The sequence below is a fragment of the Bos javanicus genome, chromosome 9 (genome assembly GCF_032452875.1).
Source record: "Bos javanicus breed banteng chromosome 9, ARS-OSU_banteng_1.0, whole genome shotgun sequence".
NCBI classification, from domain to species: Eukaryota; Metazoa; Chordata; class Mammalia; order Artiodactyla; family Bovidae; genus Bos; species Bos javanicus.
The window spans coordinates 34,606,207-34,616,636 of NC_083876.1; the positions used below are offsets into that span (position 1 = coordinate 34,606,207).

The following is a 10,430-nucleotide window of genomic DNA, read 5'->3' on the forward strand; positions in this document are numbered from 1 at the left end:
TCATTAAGACGACAAAGCTTTGTAAATTGATTTAACAATTCACCAGATGATAAACATACTGACCACTCTACATCCACCCCGTCCATCCTTTCCAGAAGGCCCCATGATAGCTGATAACGCTATTTTATGTACTTGAGCCCCAAACAGTGGAGGCCACCCCACTGGCCCAGACCTTGGCACAATCTAAACCTAAATCAGTGTGCACTTATAGAAAATCCCTGTCAAGGAAACCTAACACACACCAATCACAATCTGCCGTGTCAGCTTTACCTCCCTTACTTCTCCCTGGAGAACAGGACCCTCAGTCCCTATTAGGAAATTTCCAACCTCCTAGCCAATCAGACCCTGTTTTTGCATTGCCTCATCTAACACTATAAAACACGGTCATGCCCAAAATCTCTGGGGAAGAGTGCCCCACTGCTTGTGGGGCCACTGCACTCCCCCAATCCAGGAAACGTTTTCTCTAAATGAAGGAACATCCAATTCATTACTACTTTTAGCTTTGTCGTTTGACACAGGGGAATCTCCCTTGTGGCTCAGCTGGCAAAGAATCTGCCTGCAATGTGGGAGACCTAGGTTTGATCCCTGAGTTGGGAAGTCCCCTGGAGAAGGGATAGGCTACCCACTCCAGTATCCTGGCCTGGAGAATTCCATGGACTGTATAGTCCATGGGGTCACAAAGAATTGGGCACGATTTCTTTCTTCTATAGGGGAATCTCAAAGAGAGAAATACACATGAGAACCAGGCAGGTAATCTACAGGAGGAATCGCAGCACCTTCATCAGACACAGGGACTCTCTTCTTTTATCCATTGTAAGAAAAGCTGAGGGGAAAGAAAAAAAAAAAAACAAAAAAACCCTCTGGAAGCAAGCATAAAAGTAAACGCTCTTCTGACTGTCGACAGATTTCATTCTCAACAACAAAACTCCAGGTTTTTTGAGAGTGAACAGTGTCCAAGAGGACACACAGAGTATCCTGACCCTTCTTCTGCAGATGTTAGCCCATGACAGGTTTCAACAGCACTGGAATGGCACAGAAGGGAAGTGGGAACAGATACAGCAGCAAGAGTAGAAGGCCTCCCTGAGGGAGTGATGTCCACACTGACTCCTGCAGAACAGAGCAGTTAGCTGGGTGAATCCAGCGGGGAGAGGGCCATGCAAGTCCAGGGGACACACGGCTCACACAGCTCAAGTTGCGGATTGGGGTTATGAGTGTCAGGAGATGAGTACAGAGAAAGCAAAGGCTCCTGGTCAAATAGAGCTGTTTCCTGTCATAAAGCTAATGAAAATGGCTATACATGTACCCCACACAATGAGACCCTGATGCAGGTCAGTTGTTCAGAGTTACATTAAGTCAACACTATGTACAAACAGTCCTCAACCCTGGAGGTGAGTCAGAACCACAGGTGATAGTTCTTAAAACCACCCAGAAATTCCAAGCCTTCAGGACAGGGTGGCTGCTGCTGCTGCTGCTGCTAAGCCACTTCAGTCGTGTCCAACTCTGTGCGACCCCATAGACGGCAGCCCACTAGGCTCCCCCGTCCCTGGGATTCTCCAGGCAAGAACACTGGAGTGGGTTGCCATTTCCTCCTCCAATGCATGTAAATGAAAAATGAAAGTGAAGTCGCTCAGTCGTGTCCGACTTATAGCGACTCCATGGACTTCAGCCCACCAGGCTCCTCCATCCATGGGATTTTCCAGGCAAGAGTACTGGAGTGGGGTGCCATTGCCTTCTCCGGGACAGGGTGGGGCTCCTACCAAATTCCTGAAACTGTGAGATGATTGAAAATCACTGACTTCTATGTTATACGAATTTTCACTCATATGAATTATCAATCATAAAATGTACTGAGTCACTTGAAAGTACAAAGTACTATGGACGATAAAAAAAAAAAACAAACAAAACACGTCATGATCCTGCCTGCAAGAAACCAGTGCCCCGGGATTAACAGATGTAAATCCCATGTGTAATGTAAATCCTCAGATGCTTAAAGCAGTGCATGGCATACAAGTAAATTCAATTTAGGTATTGCTATTATCCTCAGTCATGTGGTGGTTAATAAAAAAAAAAGCCCTGACTCACAGCCTTTGTTCATTTCCATGGAACAGATGCCCCCGACCATGGCCCGTTTCAAGCTACCAATGGTTACTGCACACCATTAGACTTGCCTCTGATCAAGGTAAGTATTTTCAGCCTTGGACAACTGGAATTTCTCACCCTTTGGCAATATTGATCAAGACACGGATACGTGATTCTAATATGGTCAGATTCCTTCCCAAGGCAAAGAGCCCTTTCCAATAGGGCTGCCTATGGGGGTGCCCACAGCTGTATTTGGAGGAGAAGGTTCTATAATGGGAGAGAATGGGGTCAATGTGTATGGAGAAGCAGAGAAGAGCAGTGCTGAGGAACACAGGGAAGGCTGTGTCTTTGAAAGCCCTCTTCAGTCCTAAGCCCTTGGCCCTTGAACCTTTTCCTTACATTAATGTTGACTCACCCCAGAAGCCCTCATGGCATAGGGCCTCCACCACCCACCCCTTCCTCTCCCGGTCTTAGCTGCTAACTTACTTTCCCAACAGTCTCACCTGACTAATGATCATGCAGAATCCCCAGCGGTTGCAAACTGGTGCCCTGCGGGTTGTAGGCAGACCACAAATTATATCTGGTTCCCACTGAAGGATGCCAGATAAAATATGAAACTCCTAGGTCAATTGGATTTTCGGCTAAATAGCAAGTAATTTTTTAATATAAGCATATCCCATGAGATAGTTGGAACACACATACACTAAAAATGTTTTTGTTCTTTGAAACTCAAATTGAACCGGATGTCCTGAGTTTTTCTTCGCTATATCTGGCGACCCCATAATTCTGCTGTTTTGAAAATGAGTTGGCACTGAAAAAAACTGACAGACTTCTCACACAAGCTTCGATTTCTAACTTGCCTTGAGAGAATTAGATCTGGCAAGACTGAGCCTCTACGCCCCATGGCAAATGCTGGCAGATGAGCACAGCTGTGTATGTTCATTCTCCTGGCTGCCAGAGACCCCCACATTCCCCGTCGCACATTCAGGTTAACTGCCTGACCCCGAACACTCCTGAGTCTGAAACTCCAGGACAACACAGGTGTCATCATTTCCAGGATGCTTTTCCTGAGCCCCTGTTGAGGTGACGCACCCAGTTCCACACTGGCATAACACTCTGCACTTATTAAATGGCTTTCCAGGTGGCGCTAGTGGTAAAGAACCCACCTGCCACTGCAGGAGACACAGAGACTCTGGTTCAATCCCTGGGTAGGGAAGATCCCCTGGAGGGAGGGCGTGGCAACCCACTCCAGTACTCTTGCCTGGAGAATTCCAAGGACAGAGGAGCCTGGTGGGCTATGGTCGATAGGGTCACAAAGAATCGGACATGACTGAGGCGACCTAGCACACAGCACACTGCACTTACGAAATATGCCCATGAGGCACTCAGTGACCCACCATGCAAACACCACTGCCATCTCCAGTATCTTCTCCTGCCATTCCCCACCTTCTGCTTGATACCCAGCAGATCCAGGTGCTATTTCTTATCTCTTGGTCCTTGCCTTGGCCATATTTCCTCTGCCTGAAATGTTCCTCTTTGCCTCCTCACCTGCCAATTGTCACTCCTGTGCTGGGACCCAGTTCAAGCATCACTCACTCCAAGGCCTCCCTTTTGGGCTTTATAGCACACAGAAAGCCTGTGGTAGGCAGCAGAAACCTGCCGGCCAGCCCACCATGCTGGGTGACCCTGGACAAGCTACTTACTTATCCTTTCTGTGACTGTCCTCATCTCTGCTGCTGCTGCTAAGTTGCGTCAGTCGTGTCTGACTCTGTGCGACCCCATAGACGGAAGCCCACCAGGCTCCTCTGTCCCTGGGATTCTCCAGGCAAGAACACTGGAGTGGGTTGCCATTTCCTTCTCCAATGCATGAAAGTGAAAAGTGAAAGTGAAGTCGATCAGTCGTGTCCGACTCTTAGCGACCCCATGGACTGAAGCCCACCAAGCTCCTCCGTCCATGGGATTTCCCAGGCAAGAGTCCTGGAGTGGGTGCCATTGCCTTCTCCAGTCCTCATCTCTAAAGGAGGTTAATAACATCTACCTCATACAGCTGTTGTAAGGATCAAACCAGTTTGTATCAGCAGAATGCTTATTAGAATAGTGACTGTGAGTGCCATATTCAGTTACTGAAATACCTATTATTTATTCAATCGTTTCATAATTATTTACTGAACTCCGCATGTGCAGAGTCAGCTTGGCACACAGAACACACAATAAAGTCACAGATACTGAGGTCAAGGGTCATGGCTCTAGGATCTAGGGGAAGGTTCCAACAAGTAAATAGGAAAAATTCAAGGCAGTGTGTAAGTGCTGTGAGAAATTAAGGTTTTATGGAAAACTGGAGGTAGGATCAGGATAAGAAGGTAAACTTAAGGGGGCCCAGGCTATTTAATATGAGACCTGCCAGATGAGGGATCAGTGTGATGAAGAAAGGAGGGCCCCTGGCAGAGGTACAGCCAAGCGTCAGCAAGGGCCAGGCAAGCTGCCGTCAGCACAGGGGGCCAAAGCTCACCCTCCAACATCCTCACCCATTACAAGGCCACCGGAGGACCTGTGTGTTTCCTCTGTACTCCTAATTCTATTACGGTGCTCAGCACACAGAAAGATTACTGAACCAAACAGAAAGAAAATGCACCAGATAACCGTTTTCAACCTTTATATATCGCTTATATTTGAAGCTTGTAGTAAAGAACTCTTGCTTTTGGGAAATCTTGGATTCTGAAATTGTATGCTCACACATGCACAAAATTGACTTTTACCAATATTTCTTTCAAAAGAAGGGGACTAGAGAGGAAGTGCAAGAAAATGTTAATCCAGGGGAAGATTTGAAAGGCAAAAGAAGGAAAATATGAATCAAAGACCTAGACGAAGTAGTGGCCAGAGAATCGAGGAGAAAAGTCTCCTTCACTCTCAACATGAGGAGGGAAACATCTGTACTGTGGGAAAGCAGGAACACACAACATTAGGAACAATACACTTTTTTAAAAAACCATCTGTACACAGAAAACGGGAGTAATTCATACACTGTTTTGACCTTTGACAGGTACCCGAACTGCTAACTGGGGCAGTGAACCTCATCTTAATGAGGAGCTGCCCTGGCTGATGTCTATTCCAGCTACTTGGCACTCTATCGTAAGTGGTCAGGTTGGACAATGATTCCAGTAGTAACTACAAAAGCCACCATTTGTGTCAGAAACAGCTCTCAGCATTATATATCCATTACCTTTTTAATCCTTGCAACAACCTTTCCAGGTAAATCCAATTATTAGCCCAGTTTTACAGATGAGGAAACTGAAACTAGACACAGGTTAAGTAATTTGCCCAAGGTCACAGCGCTAGTAACAGAGGAGCTAATGCCTTAAGCTAGGCAGTCTGGCTGCAAATTCCTGGCTTTGACGACCATAGACAGTTTTTTTCTGTTTTGGATACTTAAATCTTTGACTTACCAAAAAAAAATTTTTTTTTGGTTAATTTCTCAAAATCAGTTTCCATGTGAAACTAAAGGAATGGGGGAGGAAGAACAATTCACTTAAGGGTACAGATATGGAATCATACACACTGCACTTCCTGTTCCTTCCCTAAGTGCAGGAAGGGTCCGGGCTGTTGTTAGGATTAAAACTTGCGTGGAGCATGCAGTAGACGAGCAATACTTAGTTCCTTCTCTTGGTAAAAGGCAAAATTAGGGCTAAGATCTTAATCACTTTCCGGTTAGTCTTCTTCCCTAAGAAAAGAATACACCACACAATTTTTCCCCAGACGGCAGTATTTAAAAACTGACAGGTGGTCGCATGGAAATGCAAAAGAAAAAAAAAATGCAGCCAAAGACGAAGACAAAAATCGCTAACCAGGTGGCTGTATCAGCGCTCTGCTGGTAGCCAGAATGATTTGCTGAGACGTTCCAAAACCGGGGATCTGCAAAGGACACCGCGTTTCCCCGGCCCCGCCCTTCCTCTGCCCCAGGAACCGCTTCCCCAACCCAATCTTGCACAACTTGTCTTTCCTTCGCCCCTTTTCTTCTCTACCCATCTCTCAAACTAGGCTATGGGCTGGGCCAAAGAAGCCGGTTCCTAGAGCAAAGGCGGAGACGGCGTGGGGGGCGGGGGCCGAGGGGTGGGGTATGCACGCTTCATTTCGCCCCGCCTCGCGGCGGGAGGCCGAGTGGTGCGCAAAAGCGCGGCGGCTGCAGGGCCCGGAGACGCCCGCCGCCGCCGCCTAAACTGGGAGGAAACTCGAGCCGGCGCCACCAAGGAGGCTGCACGCCGGGCGGCCCGGCAGCCCGCGCCACTCACCCGGGCGCTCTCGGGCAGGTTGTAGCAACACAGAGTGTGGTCCAGGTCGAAGCCGACCACGTCGCAGGCGGCCAGGGAGAAGTGCTGAGCCATAGTTGCGCGCGGAGCTCCAGCGACTGCGTGGACGCCGGAAGGTGGCGGAGAGCCCGCGGGGAAGACGCTGCGGGGCTCCCCGGCGGGGCGCGGCGGAGTGGGGCGGGGCTCCGGACGCCGCACGGCGGCCCGGCGCTCTTCCCGCGCCCGCGAGCCCCGCCCCCGACCACGCTTCTCTCCGCCCCTCGCAGCCGGCCTTCCAGGTGCCCAGCCTTCGGGTGACACGCCCAGGCCGGCTCCTGCCGCAGTCTCACCTCTCTGATCCCCACCCCTAAGTCCGAAGGCGGGATATGGCCAGGAGCGGAGCCACTGCTGCAGGGATTGGGGGCGTCGCTAAGTCCCTGTTGGTGCATAGCCTTTGCCACAAAATTAACTCGGGCGCCCCAGCGTTATCAAAATACCAGGGAAACCGTGAGACAGCCAAGTTACACCTGACTCTTTACTCTTGGGTGCGAAATCATATAAGATTTTGCAGAAAATGTTATCAACTAATACCCCTCTGCCCCAGGTAGCCTATAATTTGGAAGATTATTATTTTGTCCTCAAGATCTCTAACCATGGATTGAATCAAAAATTTTACATCCCTTAGAAAATTCCTAAGTATATTTCTAAGTAAAATGGGGGACTTCAACATTTCACCCCCTGGAGCGTATTAGAAAATAAATTTGTTAGAAATCGTGAAGGACCATTTTTGCAAAGTGATGATGATTAAGGAAACCAATATTCGTTGTTATTTGATTATCTTACTTTTATTATAGTGAAGAATTTTTCCTATGAAAGGACTTTAGAAACTTCCTAAAACATGCTGCAGAAAAGAAAACTTTATGCAAAGAAGTTTTAAAATTTATACAACACACAGCGATTTGAATGACAATGTTCTCAATTCTCTCAAGGACTGTGTATAGCGAGTATCATTTTAGATGCACAGAAGAAAAGTTAATTCATAATGTACACTGGATCCTCAGGGCATTTAATTCTGAGAACTCCTGGATATGAAGGGCTAGGACTCTGAGATTTTTTAAGTTGTTTATAAGAGAAAATACAAATCTTGACATTAAAAAGAGAATAGAAATGTATTATTTTTGTACTGCTTCTGTTTTAAATTTAAAAGAAGGCTTTGCCCAAAGGGGAAAAAACCAATAGTCATGACATAATGAAAATATAATAGATTGAGAATTATACTTAACCCTTACAAATACTAATCCTTATAAGGCTAATAGACCAATTAAGGAATTAATTTAGTACAATAAATAGTTCAACCTGGTAGGACACTTATTGTACCCAGTGGACCCATTTGAATAAATTAATAACTTGTTCCATTATGACTTGTGAAAGCCCCAAACAAATCTGTCTGGACTAGGAACAGGAAGGAATCCTCAAGAAAATCAAGCTATATTCACTGGTTAAAGCCCAACAGCCATGTCTTTAATACCTGTGAATCAAAAAAGAAAAAGCTGTATTATTTCATCACTTGAGCCTGTTTCTTTTTCGTGAATCTGTTGGCCATAGAATTGACCTTAGCATTCTTTTTTGGCCCCTGCATTAGAGTATGTCCCAAGGTCACAATACACATTGAAGGCCACAAGTCTCCTTGGGGGATATTTTGTTTTACTGTGGGACTAGGCACTTCAGGGACTTCTCTTAGTAATGTAAATGTACACATGCACTCATTGCTAGAAGGAAGAATATGAAAGGATTGGTTTTTCATGGCCTAAGTGGTCATGATCCTGGACTGGAGTTGGCCCTAAGACCTGGACATGCTTATCAATGGTCATATCTACTTGCCGAGAAACAACTCTTCCATGCCTCATATTCCTCAAGGCCTTGTCTACAACAATGAGGAGGGTTTAGAAAATAACCTGACCCCATCATCCTGAATGAGCTGTCACTCATCATGACTTGCCATTCACCTTTCTTGGCCATTATCTTAAACCTCAGTCTAACTTCTGTAAGAACATGTGGGATGGTCTCCCTCTTTTCCTTCACTCTCTACATAACCTTGAACTTAAATACTGACATTTACTTCATTTCATAGGCTTATTTTCAAAGGCAGATATTTTCTTTCTTTGTATATATTAAACTTTTATCAAATATAGTGGCATGCACACTTCTTCTATTGTCAACCAGAAGTTCAGTGTTCTACTCAGACTCCAATTAATTTCTGTTTCTTTGAATGATATGTTAAATATGTCAGTATTAGGGACTGAATTACATCCGCTCAAAGTTCGTATGTTGAAGCCCTAAGCCCCAATGTGACTACATTTGGGTATAGAGATTTAAGGAGGTAAGTATGGTTAAGTAAGGTGTTAAGAGTGGGGACCTAATTCAGTATGGCTTGTGTGATTATAAGAAGAGGAAATAAATACACGAGGGATGCACATAAGAGGAAAGGCCACTTGAGCACACAGGGAGAATGTTCAACCTGCTAGCAAGAGGAGAGATTTCACTGGAAATCAGCCCTACCTGCACCTTGACCTTGGACTTTCAGCTACCAGAACCGTGAGAAAATAATTTCCTGTTATTTAAGCCACTCAGTCTGTGGCTTTATGTTAAGGCAATCTCAGCAGACTGACGTACAGATGTTGTTCTGTCAAATGAGCAAATAACGTTAACATGTATTGTCTGAAAGATCTTTGGGGAAAGTGTTAGTTGCTCAGTCGTGTCCAACTCTTTGCAGCTGTGGACTGTAGCCCGCCAGGATCCTCTGTCCATGGAATTCTCCAGACAAGAATATTTCCGGTATTCTTGGGAAGGGTTACCATTCTCTTCTCCAGGGGATCTCCATGATTCAGGACTGAACCTGGGTCTCCTGCATTGCAGGCAGATTCTTTAACATGGGAGCCACTGGAAAGTGAAGGTCGCTCAGTCATGTCTGACTCTTTGCCACCCCATGGACTACTGGAGTGGGTAGCCGTTCCCTTCTCCAGGAGACCTTCCCAACCCAGGGATAGAACTCAGGTCTCCCACATAGCGTACTGATTCTTTACCAGCTGAGCTACCAGGGAAGCCTTAAATGATGTGAAATTTGTTTAAATTATTTGTTAGTTTTAAAAATTTTGATACTTTTATTTGTATGTAATGTCAATACCATGCTGTGGAGTTTTAGGGTTTTTTTATTTAGTGTTCCATGTACAAATATATATACATTTTTTCTTATAATTAGGAAGTTACAAAATAATTTTTAAATGCTCAGAAATAGGTTATGATTTTTATTGATCATTTTCTAGGTTTGAATATTATCATTATAACTGACCTATATTTTAATAATGAAAATACTATAATTTAGGAAATTTAACCTTAGGTATGCCTTTTACTTAATTTGTTACTACCTAGGTAATAACTTTGTGATCAGCTAGCTTAAATTTTAGACGCTAAATAGCACATTAAGTGATATTTTATCGATTTATAATTCTGTATTTTAACATATAAATTGTAAATATTCACCAGGCTTATTAAGGGGGGGAGAGAGGGAAATAGTCTGTTTAATTTTTTGTTAGTTTAAAATGTGCTTTTCTAAATACTCCAAAATAAACATTATAATGTTCAACCTTTTATGTAATCTAAGCCAATCTATACATCTTCTCTGGATCATATAATTTGTTTAAAGGGGAATAATTAAGATTATTTAGTACTTTAAAATGTACAAATGCCTAAAAATTAAACTTTCTAAGTCATTTAGTGAAATAGAGCCAAAAACTTATTTATAATACTGGGCTGTGGCCTTAAGATGGCAGTAGTTCTGCATTAGGAATATTTTTCATTTGATTTCTTTAATCTTCAAATTTAAATACATTATTTTCTACTCTCCATTTCTCCTCTTGCCACAAGAAGAGAGGCCTACCTAGAAATTTTACTGTAAGTTTTTTGTGTGTGTATTTATTTTTGATGGTGTAGGGGAGAATGTGATAGAATGAAGTCCTTTGGTAAGAAACTGCTTATTAAGATGTGTGTGAATTAAAAAACCAAAATGTT

The 10,430-nt window shown here is 44.4% G+C and overlaps 1 protein-coding gene across 2 annotated transcripts in view; it reads right to left on the reverse strand.

The window, feature by feature from the left end:
• NT5DC1 (5'-nucleotidase domain containing 1) overlaps positions 1 to 6,596 on the reverse strand; it is a 112,001-nt gene extending 105,405 nt beyond the window's left edge. Inside the window, exon 1 of one of the 2 annotated variants that reach the window (XM_061427516.1) lies at positions 6,366 to 6,596. In XM_061427516.1, coding sequence (XP_061283500.1) covers positions 6,366 to 6,458 — 93 coding nt within the window. In that variant the 5' untranslated portion in view covers positions 6,459 to 6,596. The remainder of the gene's footprint in view (positions 1 to 6,365) is intronic. The other variant, XM_061427515.1, reaches the window with a different exon arrangement.
• Positions 6,597 to 10,430: the final 3,834 nt, after the last annotated feature.